Source organism: Halichoerus grypus, chromosome 13 (assembly GCF_964656455.1).
Source record: "Halichoerus grypus chromosome 13, mHalGry1.hap1.1, whole genome shotgun sequence".
Classification (NCBI taxonomy): Eukaryota; Metazoa; Chordata; class Mammalia; order Carnivora; family Phocidae; genus Halichoerus; species Halichoerus grypus.
The window spans coordinates 14050832-14066567 of record NC_135724.1 but is presented as its reverse complement, the minus strand read 5'-3'; the positions used below and the strand labels follow the sequence as shown (position 1 = coordinate 14066567).

Genomic DNA, 15736 nt, shown 5'->3' with positions numbered 1-15736 from the left:
TTCATGTTTTTCCAGTTTTGCTTAAAGCATCATTAGCTTCTGCAACACTAACTATTACTGTAGGTCCATTTATGTGCCATGAATACTGTCCGTTTTTTACATTACCAGTTAACTAATTTATTTTATCTCTGTTCTTGATATGATATGCTTGATACGTATTCAAAAATAGACCCTCTTTGTATTGAAAATTAACCGGGACTAATAATGTAACTTTTTTCCTAAATATACTTGTAGTGACCTATTATAAATGTTAGTTTTATTATATTTGTTTGTCAATAATCACACTTGTCTTACGATGATAGGATAGTTATAGTATTGACAATAACTTTTGAAAGTACCTTCTTTTGCTTTTCTCGTAGTTAACTCTGTTATTGACAGATGCTTAAAATATCTAAAATATAGTAGCCTCTGTTATGAGCCATACTGTAAGGAGTTATCTTTAGAGTTATATTTAGCCAAGAAAAGTTAAGTAATGTAATAAAAAGTTATCCATAATCTAATTTAAATGACAGTGGGTGATTTATTTGTAACCAAGTTTAATAATTTATTTGAATTATTCAATTTATAAAAACGACTTCTAATTCACAAAATTTTTTTACAAAAAACAGGGTAAAAATATTTTAGAATATATCCTATAAGTCTTCTCTTATCTTCTTAATATTTACCACTGATTTCAATTATAATTCTTGGGACCTACAGTATGATAGGTACACAGTGCATTGGCAAAACCCATATAAAGCTTATCCTTAATTATCCGTTTAGCACAAGAAATTTGTACTGATCCTCAAGAAAACTTACTTGTAGAAACTTACATGTAAAACTTATGTTAAAAATTTTTATTCCTATAGGTGTTTTGAATTTAAGAAAAGATTTAAGACTGTTTTCTTACTGGTGGCTTTATTTTACCTAATATATAAAAATAGTTGTGAGATATCAATAACTGTGGAAGATTCCTGTATCTTGAAGGATCAGTGTCCAATTTCAGATTGTTTTGCAGGTCTGCCTGGCAGAATGGTGTTTGAGCTTCTTTTCCTTTTTTAGCTTGTAACATAATCCATGCAATGCATTAATGTTTGCATCCCTTTTACTATGTTTCCTTAATATAATCTTTAAAATAGCACAGAAACCTAATTGTTATGAGATGCAGTTTAAGCCTTATTTTAATTTTCCCTTTTTTTATCATAAAAGATTCTACCACTAAAATCTGATTGTACTGCATGAAGTATTTATAAATTTGCATCATCAGTAATCAGATATGTTACATATATAAATATATATGAAGCCATATATATTTATACATACACACATTTCGTTTGTGGTATGATGTTTACTTTTATGGCTGATTTTAAGTTTTTTGTATTTAAAAACTATATACTTATAATTTCATGAAGAAGTGATCGTTTATCTTTGTTTATTTATTTGTACATTACTCTATTTTATCAGAAAATTTACCATTTATAATATATCAAAGTTGTATTCTCTTGAAACTAAATTGGTAAATAATGGTTTGGTTTGAAACCAATCCCAGGGCATGAAAGGACAAAACTTTTATTTCATTTCATGCTTTGATATTAGATTACTTTTATTTAATATTTCACCTTAATTCCTTAAATATGTATTTTTAAAAAGGTCTTGTGATTAAAGGATTAATATTTTGATTTTTTCTTACTTTTCAAGTTTTATATAATCTTTTATCAGGATAAGCCTTTTATTAATATGTAAATACAATTAAAATGTCCTTCAGTAAACTGGTCATAGTAATATCTTAGCTGGTTAAATAAATAAATAAATCATTAGAAACATGATTTAAGGTTTTGATTAAGTAACACATTTACATGGTTTAGCTTCTTTTTAAATATAAAAAGATAAACAACAAAAACTCTTCCCCTGTCACTGAGCCACTATTCCACATGCAATAAATGTTATAGTTTTTAGTAAGTCTTTTGCCCATTTTTTATTTAGGTTGTTTGTCTTTGTTTTTGAGTTGTAAAGTTCTTACAATTCTGGATATTAAACCCTTATTTTATATATGATTTGTAAATATTTCCTTCCATTTGGTAGCTTGTCTTTTCACATTTTTGAAAATGTCCTTTGATGGACATTTAAATGTTTTTCTTTTGTTGCTTGTGTTTTTGGTGTCAAATCTAAGAATCTATTGCCAAGTCTGAAGCCAAGATTTATCCCCTATGCTTACTTCTAATAGTTCTATAGCTTTAGCTCTTATATATAGGTCATTGATCCATTTTGTATTTGTATATGGAGTGAGGCAGGGGTCCAGTTTTATTCTTTTTGTGTGATTGTCCAGTTGTCCCAGCACTATTTCTTGAAATGTTTCCCCACTGAATAGTCATGGCACCTTTGTCAGAAATCAGTTGTCTGCAGATGTTTGGATTTATTTCTAGACTCTCAGTTCTGTTCTTTTGGTCTTTATGTTTAGCCTATGCCTGTACGAACCACACTATTTTGATTACTGTAGCTTTGCACTAAGTTTTGAAATTGGGAAGTATGAATTCTCTTTTTTTTCTTTTTGAATATTGTTTACCTATTCAAGGCCCCTTGCAGTTCCATAGGAATTTGATACTCTACTTTCATTCTGCAGCAAAGATCATAGAAATTTTGATAAGAATTGCCTTGAATTTATAGATCACTTTAGGGAGTACAGCCATTCCTTTTTTTTTTTTTTTTTTAAGATTTTATTTATTTGTGAGAGAGAGAGAGGAGGTGAGGGACAGGGAGAAGCAGACTCCCCACTGAGCAGGGAGCCTGATGCAAGGCTCAATCCCTGGACTCCGGGATCATGACCAGAGCTGAAGGCAGAAGTCTAACCAACTGAGCCACCCAAGCACCCAAGGAGTACTGCCATTCTAACGGCAGTAATTCTTCCAACTCATGAACATGGGATTCTTTTCATTTATTTATGTCTTTAATTGCTTTCAGCATTTTTTGGAGTTTTCTGTCTAATCCTTCACTTCCTTTTAGTTTTTTTAAAGGTTTATTTATTTATTTTAGAGAGAAAGAGGGTGCATGCATGGGTGGGAGTAGAGGCAAAGGGAGAGAATCTTTCAGGCAAACTCCTTGCTGAGCACAGAGCCTAACGCTGGGTGTGATCCCTCAACCCATGAGATCACAGCCTGAGCCCAAACCAAGAGTGACATTTAACCTACTGAGCCACCTAGGTGCCCCTTTTGTTACTTTTTTTTTTTCTTCACTTCCTTGTTTTAATTTATTCTTAGGTATTTCATTGTTTTGGATGATATTGTAAATGGAATTTTCCCCTTAATTTCCTTTCAGATTGTTCATTGCTGATATATAGAAACAGAACTGATATTTGTGTGGTAATCTCTTACCTTGCAACTTTACTGCATTAGTTAAATTAGTTCTAGTAGTTTTTTTGTGGATTATAATGTGATTTTCTTTATCTGGAATAACATATCTGCAAATAGAGTTTTGCTTCTAACTTTCCAGTTTTGGATTGCTTTTATTTCTTTCTCTTGCTTAATTTCTCTGGCTAGGGCTTACAGTACAATGTTGAATAGCAGTGTTTTGAGAAAGCAGATATTTTTGTCTTATTCCTGATTTTATGGGGAAAGCTTTCAGTTTTTCACCATTGAATATGATACTGGGTATGGATTAAGGAAGTTTTCTTCTTTTCCTAGTTTGCAGTGTTTTTATCATGAAGGGATGTTGAATTCTGTCAGATGCTTTTTCTGCATCAATTGAGATGATAATTATTTTCCCTTCGTTCCACTGATGTAGTATAATACGTTATTGATTTTTCAAATATTGAACTACCCTTGCATTCCTGGGACAAATCTCACTTGGTCACAGTGTATAATCCTTTTAATGTGTTGTTGGATTTGGTGTTAGTATTTTTTTGCACAGTTTTGCATCTAAAAATTCCTAAGATATATATATATATACACACTACTGAGAATTGTCTGGCCTAACATGCGGTCTATTCTTGAGAATGTTCCATGTGCACTTGAGAAAAATATATCTTTTGCTGTTGTCAGAGTGAGTGTTTTATAAATGTCTATTAGATTTAATTATTTTATGGTGTTCAGGTCCTCTGTTTCCTTACTGATCTGTTTAGTGGTGTATCCATTATTGAAACTAGGATATTGAAGTCTCCAAATATTATAGAACTGCACTGTATTTTTTCAGAAATATTTTGTGCATGTAAGCAAACTCAAATATATGATCTTTCTTCCATGACTTACACAAATGGTACTACACTCCTATGTACTATTCTTTACTTTGCTTTTTTTCCATGTAACGTTACATTTTTGTATCTTTCTATGTCAGTATATAAAGAACTTTCTTGTTCTTAAGGCTGCAAAATATCTAGTCTTTTTATAGTCTTTTAAACATGTTTTAAATTAGTGTTTTTCAAACTTTATTGGGCACATTCAGTAAGAGACATTTTATGTGATGTGCCAGTATATACTTACATATATAGAATTAAAATGAAAGTTTGACAAACCAGTATTGCCTTTACTAATTATGAAAAGTTAAAATAGAAGACAATCAATATCAAACATGATTTTATAAATATTTTTAAACAATAAGGAATATACCTAAACAATAAAAAAGAAAAGAATGCTCTTTATGATCCATTTAATTGTTTTTTTGACCCATTCTCTTAAAGGGAGTGACATAAAGGTTAATTAAAGCTATCTAATAAATTAAACTTACTATTTTTTTATAAAAGTGGAAAACACAGTGAATAAAGATGTGTTATTTGTTTTTGTTTTTTTAAAAGAAAAGTAACAACCTCATTCAATCTTTAGGTCATAATTATTGCATTTTCTAAATTTAACATACCGTAATATTTCAAATCTAAGATGCCATTAATTGTAGCAATTATGTACCTTTACGAAAGAGGAATTCCAATGAAATTATAACATTCTCCATTATAAGGTGTACCCCAATTTCAGAGATAATAAAAAGTGAAAAAAAGTTTCCTCCTATCTACTGTTAAGTAATGGTAATCTTTTTTAAAAGTATTTTAAAGACCTACTTGTCTATTGATTTGAGGAGGAAAAAAAATCATGAACAAATTTTCTATTTGTGGCTTATGTAGTAGTTCATCTTAATGAGTTAATTGAAGAATTTGAATCTTTCAAACCAAACTACAGAATAAATGTATGTGTATAGGCTAAAGGAGTTGATTTTTCATAGTCTCTGCTTTAAATGCATTTGAAGGGAAAATTCTGTAATTTAAAAATAAGATTTCATAAAAGATTACTTCTAAAAGCATTTTTAAATGATATATCTAAATTTAATTTTTATTTTCATTCTATGCCAAGGAAAGCTGACTCGGAAAAGCAAAGGAGAAGTCTGGGCCTGGAATGGGGATGGGCAAGTGGAAATGGGGAATGAGTCCAAGCTTTCTTTTTGAGATGTTGAAATTGTTCCAAAATTAGATTGGTGGTGGTTGCATGACTCTGAATATACTAAAAACCACTGACTGTACACTTGAATTTTTATGATATATAAAATATATCTCATTAAAGCTGGGGAAAAAAAAGAGGCAAAGGAGAGAACCAATTCCCTAAAAGTTTTTTTAAAAATTTTATTTATTTTTGAGAAAGAGAGTGAGAGCATCACATGAGCAGGGGTAAGAACAGAGAGAGGGGGAGAGAGAGGGAAAAAGAGGGGGAGATAATCTCAGCAGACTCTGCACTGAGCAGAGAGCCTGTTGAGGGGCTTGATCCCATGACCGGAGCTGAAACCAAGAGTCAGACACTTAACTTACTGAGCCACCCTGGTGCTCCTCCCTAAAAGTTTTAAATGTAGTAGTATCTCTAAAGAGCTGCTTATCATCTGAGAAACCAAACTTTGCTCTTTTATATTACATTCATGTTTGCTCCATGATGAATTTTTTAACTTATGAGTTATAATAGCCCAGTAATTATAACTATATGAGAGTGGTGGGGAGGAAAAGGTTTTACTTCTGTCCTTCTAAGTTCTTTAGCTAGTCTAATAATCAGATTAATATAGGACAGATTCATAGGAGAAAAATAAATTCAATTACCTATGTATATGAGGGCCACATAGCAATATAAGATCCAAGGACAAGCTGGGCAATTAATTAGGCTTATATGCCATCTTGAGCTAATGGTGTAAAAACGGGGAGGAGGGTGATTCACAGGACAATAAGAAGAGCAGATGTTGGTAATTAGGTGTTTGTCCTTTCATATAGATAAGTCATTCAGATAAAATACCTATTTCTTGGAAGTAGCTCTCTTTCTGGGCAGGCCCCCTATCTAAATTATTTTTGGTAGTTTAAGGAAGAGGTAAAAGTTTTTCTTTGGTTCTGCTGGATCTTGATTGCCTTCAGCTCAAAATAGTCCACATGCCAAAATGGCACATTTTGGGGAGACTTGTTCTGAACCCCTTCAAGAGTTATACAAAAGAATAGCAGATAAGTAAAGTAAAATAGATAGTATGGTGAAGTAGATAAGCTTTGTCCATCTCTTTTACCTATTTAATGTGTGTTTGTATGTGTATGTTAATTTTGGAAGTAAATCACATTCTCTTTAGCAGTATCAGTTTTTTGGGTTTTTGTTTTTTTTTTTAAGATTTATTGGGGGCGGGCAGAGCAGTAGACTCCGTGCTGAACGTGCAGGGAGCCTGAGGCGGGGCTTGATCTCAGGACCCTGAGATCATGACCTAAGGTGAAGGCAGATGCTTAACCTACTGAGCCCAGGCACCCCAGCAGTATCAGGATTTTAAAGTCATTCAAGTATTTTAATTAGGCTTCCTGAAGGTTGAACCTTAGGAATAATTCTAAGATAGAAAATAATAAGCCTTAGATAATAATTCTAAGAATAGATACTTTAGGAGCCTTGAAGTATAGAACTTGTTCCAAAGGTGAGTAATCTTGTTTTTTTTCTTATGTGAGTCTTTGTAATGTCCTACTTTCCTCCCTCCTTCCTTCCTTTCTTTATTTCCCTATTTCTTTATTTCTTTTTATTTTTTTAAGTAAGCTCTATGCCCATCATGAGGCTTGAACTCAGAACCCAGAGATCAAGAGTCACATGCTCTACCAACTGACCAGCCAGGCGCCCCTCTTTATTTTTTAAATGTATTACTGTCAACACCCTGACAAGTTTCAACTGAAAATCTAAATCAGAGGGTGTACATTTATCATCGCTTGAATTTAAATTGTAATTTGGTAATGCTTAATATCTAGGCAAAAGACCAAATGGAAAATTTTAAAATAACATCTACCTAAAAATTTTAAATGAAGCTTGAGTTTTAAGAAATAATTTTAATGGAACAATGAGGGCAAGCAGTGAACTATAATTTACTGGACTAATGTGTTACCTTTCTAAACCGTAGAATTTTTCTTCTTGATCTGAAGCACTCAAACATTTCCTCCTTGGCATCTGATCTAAATGTAGTGCTTCCTTTTCTGTTTTAGAGTTCTTTGAGATCTTGAAGCCATTGTCTTATCAACGTTTCCATGCTTTTTTTAATGTTAAAATTTGCCTTCATTTCCCCCACCCAGCATCTAATCACCGGATTGTTTTAGATCCTTTTTAGGTGCTTCCTCTCCCCACCTCCCCCTTTTTGTAGTCTAAACACACTAATCTTTGTAAGACTAAGAAAGTTAAGTAAAAATACTCATAAAATCAAATGTAAAATTCTCTAAAGACATTTCCTATCTCTAAAGTGATTTCTTTGTTATCATTAGAAGTTATTTTGTTTTAGTTGTAAAACTGAACTGTTTAATGCTCTACAAAATCCCTTTGGCAACCTAAGATTTGAGAGGTGGGAGATCCTTCATATAGAGAGAACTTGCTTTGTTATTAAAATTGCAAAAGTCATTTACTTGAGTAAAATGTAAGTTACTAAGCCTTTTAGATTAATGAATTCTAAAGGCCTTACAAATATCTTTTCCAAAATGACAGTGAAGTAATGGAATACCTTCTGCTACAGGATTACTGCACTGATTTGCTCTCTAGTGATTAGTAGGACATCTGTTTTATATTTCACTTCAATACACATTTATTGAGTACTATCAGTTGCTAAAGCATGTTTTAAATGAAATATTTAAGATTTCTGTTGCTTTGAAGTATTGACACAGTAACTTTTTGTTTGTGGGTAGGGGGCCACTACTTTTTGTATATAATGTTACCAAAGCCATAGGTATTTTATTACCATGGTTATTATTTTTTATCAACATGCAATATTAAATCTGATTTGCTTAAGGATCTTTTCATGTGAAAAATTCTTTATTTTTTTTAAAGATTATTTATTATTTGAGAGCTAGAGAGAGAGCACAAGCAGGCATCGGGGAAAGGGAGAAGTGGGCTCCCCACTGAGAAGGGAGCCCGATGCCGGGCTTCAGTCCCAGGACCCCAGGATCATGACCTGAGCCAAAGGCAGATGCTTAACCGACTGAGCCACCCAGACACCCCATGTGAAAAATTCTTAAGCTTTAGATATGATGTCTAACATTGCTCTCCTCTTCTCAATACATTTTTTATATGTAATCATTTAAAGACCACTATCACCTTGCCTTCTGAAGGAAATTTAGCTACCACCTTTTAAATGTTTCATTCAAGAATTATAAGGAAAGTTTTTAAAACACTAGACTTCTTCATTGGAGAGATGATACCAAAGGGAGAATATTGATTCAAATCTATAAATTTATGAATAGTGTGAAAATGGTAAATGCAGACTTAATAAATTCTGATGTGGATGTATTAGTACTTCAGAGGCTTGAAAAAGATGAATTCACAGTAAATAAATGAGAATATACAACAGCAGATACATGTGTACAGAATTCTTTATTTCAAAGGTGGTACAAATAGAACTTGTGAATAAATGAATGAATTTGTACAAATAGAACTTGTGAACAAATAAGATATTTGGAGCCAGTCATAACTTAGCAATTAAAATCCTTGATGATTCTATGAGAAACAAACTACTCTTTCCACTTTTTTCTGCCATTACTTACTGGGCCTCTTCTCAGCTCTGTATTTCTGTAAGAGGAAGAGACTGACCTACTTTATATACTGAGTTATAACTGTTTGAGCCATTAATGTGCCAAGATGTACTCAGTTCTCCTTGGCATGGAATATCATCCAGAAATGATTGGCAGTGACTTCCCATATGTTGTTAATTTTGCCAGCAAGAAATAAAAGCAAATGGCAATATAATTTATTACTGTGATTCAGAAAAGTGAAATATATTTTCCTCCAAAGTCCTAAGTTCATAGAATTTTCGAGTCTCAGGGTACAAGAAGTGACAGGTTTTCCTCCCATGTGTCAATTTGGATTGGTTGGTAATAGCTGCTCTGTTGAGAAGTGCTTTGGTAAGTGCTAAGGCTTTGTGAGGCCAACTTTGATCTCAGAAGGAAAATAATAATTCTACATTAGCAATAGAGAAGGAAATTGCAGACTGTGCATGAAGTAGCTCCCATTTCTGCCCTGATATTAATTCTTTTTATGTTTTACTTGAAGAAACTAAAAATCAGAGAAGTTTGTGATTTTCATTAGGTTTTCAGTTTGGCACGTCTACAGCCATATTTCAGTTAAAAGATTCTTTATATTAATGTAGGACATAAACTTCCTCTTTGATTAAGAATCACTAAGCCTCATGATTTAAAAAAAAAGAAAATGAAAGGCACAAAGAATAAATAGTAACACAATTATTTTGCTATGCTTGTTTTTGAGATAAAGAAGCTAAATAATTATATTTTCAACAGAGTGTGTATGTATGTATTTGCGATTATAGCAAATATCTACATTGCAAAACTTTAAAGAGTAATATAATAGGAAGAGAATGGAAGAGTACGTATGTAGAGACAATGGAAAAAGGAGGAAGGTTGAGTAGGAAGCAAGAAAACTCAGGAAAAAAGGATCTGACATGAGGGGAAAATACGAATAAAATATTTAGAGTCTTTCTTGATTTTCATGCATTAAAATTTTTTCTCCCTTTGTTAGTGCCTTCTAGAATAACTGCTTTTTCATCTTTAAGGTTCTCTTCTCAGTGGGATATGCTGACGGAATGTCTCAGTCCTCTCATGAGTATCATTGGCTCTTAGTAGTCTAAATGGAATCCTCTAAGGATTAGGATAATCCCTGTTATTAACGATCTCCTACTCTAGTATCTCATAAAAGGTTGTTTATTTTTCTCATAAAAGTTAAGACTAATCCATCAAGCATCATATTGAATCTCTGGTAAAAACATTACTTAACAATATAGGATCTATATTTTGTCTTCCATTCCCAGTACAAAATTATTTTCCCTAATTACTTTTTATTACTTTTGCTTTTCATTTGCTCACTAATGTAAAACCTACAGAGGTGCCCAAATACAAAGATGACAGAATAAATGTTTTAAATTTAATTTTACTTCTCAGGTTTATTCTTACCTCTTATCTGTATCTTTGTGCCTTCAATTTAAGATTTATACCAGGTAATTATAATTTTAAAATAATATATGAAGACTTTAGAAATAATGGAAAGGGACTTGTAGTCATTCCTCTAAGCTGTAGTCTCAACTCTGCTAAAAATTGTATCATCCTTTTCTAAGGGAGCATCTTCAGAATGGGAAGATACTTCTACAGTGTAGACTTTTCTTCAGGATATCATGCATTATTCATAGTGATCGGTTCCTTTTTTATTTTTTTTTTTTAAGATTTTATTTATTTACTTGAGAGAGAGCACGAGTGGGGTGGGGGGGCAGAGGGAGAGGGAGAAGCCAGCTCCATTCCAGGACCCTGGCATCATGACCTGAGCCAAAGGCAGACACTTAACCCACTGAGTCACACAGGTGCCCTGATCAGTTTCTGTTTTAAATCTACTAGCACTTTTTGCTGGGTAGGAAGATAGATGGGAAAAAGAAATGGTGGGAGTAATCATTCTGTTCTTATAACATCATACTGATTTCTTTAAAATAACTGTAAAATATTATTTTTACAATTTAGAAAGTTTTCCTCCAAAAATAATGCTTTTGGACTTTTATTCTCATTAGATTTGAAAATTTATTCTAAAATGAAAAACAATATCTTTTGAATATATTTTAGAATTTTGTTTTAGTTTATTTAAAATGTGAAACAACTTTGGTTTACATAGTTCTTTGGAAGAGAGAAATAAACTTCTGTTATTACTTTCCTACAAAATACTGAATTTACCTCTGCATGTTGAATGTACAATTGTTAAAAATTTCCATTTGAATATAAACATTTCTACTAATACTCTGTAGCAGTGCTGAGAGCATTCAACACCTGTGGAAATGGTCTTCTTTTTAATTAGTCATGGGGTTAGGTGGGAAGGGTACAAAATTATTAATTACAGGTAATCTTAATTAAGACAGATGATATTGTACTTGTGGAAGTGGGATGAATTGTCTTGATTTTCTGTTAGCTTTCTAAATTTTAAAATATAGTTAGCTTCTGCAAGTTTTTTTTTTAAACACTTTCAAAATTAAAATTACTCTATCAGCTTAAAGTAAGATAGAATGTTACTTAGTGCAAAAACTAGTAGACCATTAGAAAGGACTGGATAAGGAAATAAGGTTAGTTGCAACTTTAATAACCTTATTACATTGTGATTCACACCTTCTCTACAACCAACACCTAAATATATGTTTCAGTGTTTTCTCTTGAATTACTTATTTTACAAAATTAGAATTTGCTCTTTTGTATGTTGAGGTTTATTTCATTTTAAATGTTCATTTAAGAATACTCTGGGGGAAAAAATGAATATTCTTCAACGCATTTTTACTTTGAATTTTTCCACCTTCATATTTCTTTAGGAGTTGATCCCCCTCATATTGTGTACAGCATGCCTGCATCCTGAGCCTAAAGAAAGAGATCAGCTTCTCCATATACTTTTCAATTTGATCAAGAGGCCAGATGATGAGCAAAGGTAGGTATGACTACTTCTTTGGGAAATAAATATAATGTTAATTTATTAATTTTATTAATTTGGCATCACGATTAGCATTTTAAGCTAAATGCCTTCTTTCTGTCCCAGTATTTATTTTAATAAGCAGAGGAAACACTGGCCCCATTCACAAAGCTCTACATTGTTTCCATTCTTGTTATTCCAATTACTTATGCTGGATTTGTACACTTTTGTATTAGTTACCTTTAGACTTCTAATTCAAATATTTCTTTGCCTTTAATCTTTCACCTTTGATTTCTAAGAATATTCCCCCCTTTTCCCCAAAGATGAATGGCTTCTTAACAGGTTCTACAAAAGTAAAATATTTAATATATGAATTTCTGTATCACTGGGCTATTTGTAAACCAATTACTATGTGGCTAGAGGGATATAGTATTTTGTTTTTGTTGGTTATGACTTCAGTACTCACAACTATTGATACCTGAGTGGAGAAATGAGTTATATCTGAGGGTAGTGAAGGGACACACATCAGGATGACTTTCCAGAAGAATGGGGAATAGGTTTTGACAGGCAACAATGACGCCTACCTGAGAGATAAAACCTTTAAATAAAGGTGAGACTTTTAAGTGAAGCTGTGCAACTGTGAACATGAACAAAACATCCTTGTGGGTCAGTAGGTAAACTAAGCACTGGATGGGTAAAATTGGGCAGTTGAAATGTTTTTCTATGTTGTACTTTTCTATTTTAATGAAAAAAATTTTGCTTATACTTTTGCAAAACAGTAGTATTGTACTTTATGATTAGGTAACTTTATATATTCAATACTTGTTTCACTGATTGTCAAAATTTTTACCTCATCTGAAAATGTTGGAAAATCGTAAGATTGAACCATCGAACAAGTAAAACTCAAAATTTTAAATACAAAGTATCTCTCAACTCTGGGAATAAAAATAGTCATATAGACTTTAAAACCTTATGAGTATGTATCTCTTTCCCCTTCTTACCAAAATATACCTGGGCAAGCAGAGAAACATGTCCTTTCAGGATCCAGTCAGGATGAATCTACACCAGCAGTCCTCACATGCTAGTCAAATAGAAGGCAAATTAAATCACTATTTACTGCAAACTGAAAATTTTCTAGAACAATTTGATGGTGCTGTGTAGAAAAATTAATATTTTATTTTCGCGTTGAAAAATACTATTCCCAGACTATTAACTCTAGGAAACAAACTGAGGGTTACTGGAAGTGGGGGGGGTGGAGGGATGGGGTAACTGGGTGATGGGCATTAAGGGCACGTGATGTAATGAGCACTGGGTTTAATATGCAACTGATGAATAACTGAAGTACATCTGAAACTAATGATACACTAAATGTTAATTAATTGAATTTAAAATAAGATAAAAAATACTATTCCCTGTCTTCATAAGTTAATAATTAAATAACATTTATTACATTGTTATTTTTAAATTTACAAGGCAAAAACCTAGATCTCTAACCTGTTTCGTAGACTCCACATGTAAAGCTAAAAGCTGCCACCTGGTGGCCAAAAGTACCTATTATTACTTCAGGTTGAGATCTGTCAGCAATTCAGCACTCACGTTCACATTTAAATTTTTCACCTTTCAGATATACAAGTATTTTTTAAAATATACTAATCAGTTGACTCACTGTGTGTTTTGTGAATAACAAAGTAAGAAAGCAAAATGTTTAAGTTAGCGTAATATATTTGTCATATAATTAGTTGTTACTCTTCCTTACTTAATAAATCTCAGACTTCTTTGATTGTATCCTAAGAAAAATTTAATTTTATACTTAGTATTAGTGCTTTTTTGCCTGTTCTTTGCTAAGAACCATAATTGACACCATATTTCTACCTGCATCAAATACTAGTCAAACAACCCGTGTCCTGTGATTTTTCTACAAGTGGGAATGTTAATTTTTTTTAAAGATTTATTTATTTATTTTAGAAAGAGAGAGAGAGTGTGTGAGTGGGGGGAGGGGTGGAGGCAGAGGGAGAGAGAATCTCAAGCAGACTCCCTGCTGAGCATGGAGCCCAGCACAGGGCTCGATCTTACCACCCTGAGATAATGACCTGAGCGGAAGTCAATAGTTGGACGCTTTACCGCCTAAGCCACCCAGGCACCCCAGGGGAACATTAATTTTTACCGTAACAGGAGCCTGTTTCCAATGCTGTTAATAATCTGTCGGCCATCTTACCTTTTCTGTTTTCAACCTGTATTTCAAAACTGTCAGACTTTTTAAAATTAACTCTGCTGGCTAAGAAGTTTGCCTTGAGGGGCCTAACATTTTTTCAACAAGTTTGTACATCTTTAGTATGTAGATGCTGGCTCGTGATTTAAAGTTATTTCACATGAAGATTTCATACAAGTGTATACTTCTTGCAAGTGCTTGAAATGCCTACATTTCACCTAAGTTCATTTATTACCAACATTTGTGGAACCAATGTATATGCCTTCTCATTATTTTAAGATACTAGTGGGGAAAAAACAATGTTCAGATATTAGGAAGTTTTCATTGGGGAACAGGCAGCTAACATGCTGTCTGTAAATCTTGGAATTTCTTTTCCCATTTTCTTTTATTCACTTTAGTTGCCTTCCCAAAGTAGAAGGAAATAGAAAAGCAAAGGGAAAGTTGAGAAGTAGGCATAGAAGACAATAATATACATATTAAGGGGAATCAGATAGATTAAAAATACAAGGTTGTGGTGAGAATAAGCTGCAGTATACAATGAAGATAGACTGGCTCAACATTTTCCTCATTGTTGTCCAGATATTCTTTGTCTGTCATTATTCTCCTCTACTTGAGAGAACAGTTATTTAGAAATTTAAGGTCATTTTGCAGTTTAAGTTAAGTTGACTTGAAGTAGCAATGAGCAGTGCCTGGGCTTAAAGTGCTGTTTTTATTATTAATATGAATTAAACATTCTAATTCGTTCTTCCTAGAAGCTGGCTACTACCCATCAGGTTTTACTGTTTTGAACTAGATAAAAGAGGAAAAATTTATAATTCTGCATTTTAAAGTCATTTAAAATGGAACTTCATTCTGAAGAGTGCAAAATCATATTTAAAGTTTTATACTTTCTTAAGTTTCAAATCTGTCAATTCAAGTGAAGTTATTATATTATTTATATACTGTTCTGTAACAAATTACCCCAAAAGAAAGTGGTTTAAAATAACACTTATTTTTATATTACAGTTTATGTGAGTCACTTGATCTGGGTCCTCTGCTTCAGGGCCTCTTACAAGGCTGTAATCAAGGTGTTGGCTGAGGCTGTGGTCCTGTTAAGGCTCAATTTGAAAGGATTTGCTTCTGAGCTTACTCATATAGTTGATCATTGGCAGATTCAGTTTCTCATGGGTTCGTGAACTGAGGGCCTCAGTTTCTTACCGGCTTTTGGCCAGAGTTTCCTTAAGTTCCTTGCCACATGGGCCTCACCAGCATGGCCATATACTTCATCAAAGCATGCCAGCTGAGAAGGCAATAGAGAGGGTCCCAAAGATGGACATCACAGACTTCTGTAACCTAATCTCAGAAGTGACATCCCATCACTTTGGCCATTCTGTTCATTGGAAGCAAATCATTAGGTATAGTCTACACTCAAGGATATGGAATGACACAAGAGCATGAATATCAGGAGATAGACGACACTGTGAGCCATGTCAGAAGCTGCCTACCACATTTATCTCGTGTATAAAATGCTGATTTAAGAAATACCATTTTACTAATGTGATACCATAGTTTTAAATTATAGAAACATTGGGGGAATAATCACTGGCTGTTTTAGTGTCTAGAAACTGAAATTCAGTAGAAGCTGAAGCATTAGACATATTATCTCAGAATGCATGTA

At 32.9% G+C, this 15736-nt stretch overlaps 1 protein-coding gene across 9 annotated transcripts in view; it reads left to right on the top strand.

The window, feature by feature from the left end:
- RELCH (RAB11 binding and LisH domain, coiled-coil and HEAT repeat containing) overlaps positions 1–15736 on the top strand; it is a 118629-nt gene that overhangs the window by 40358 nt on the left and 62535 nt on the right. For all 9 annotated transcript variants that reach the window (XM_036109034.2, XM_036109036.2, XM_036109035.2 and 6 more), the window contains one exon: positions 11776–11888. In XM_036109034.2, the coding sequence (XP_035964927.1) occupies positions 11776–11888 (113 nt within the window). The remainder of the gene's footprint in view (positions 1–11775; positions 11889–15736) is intronic.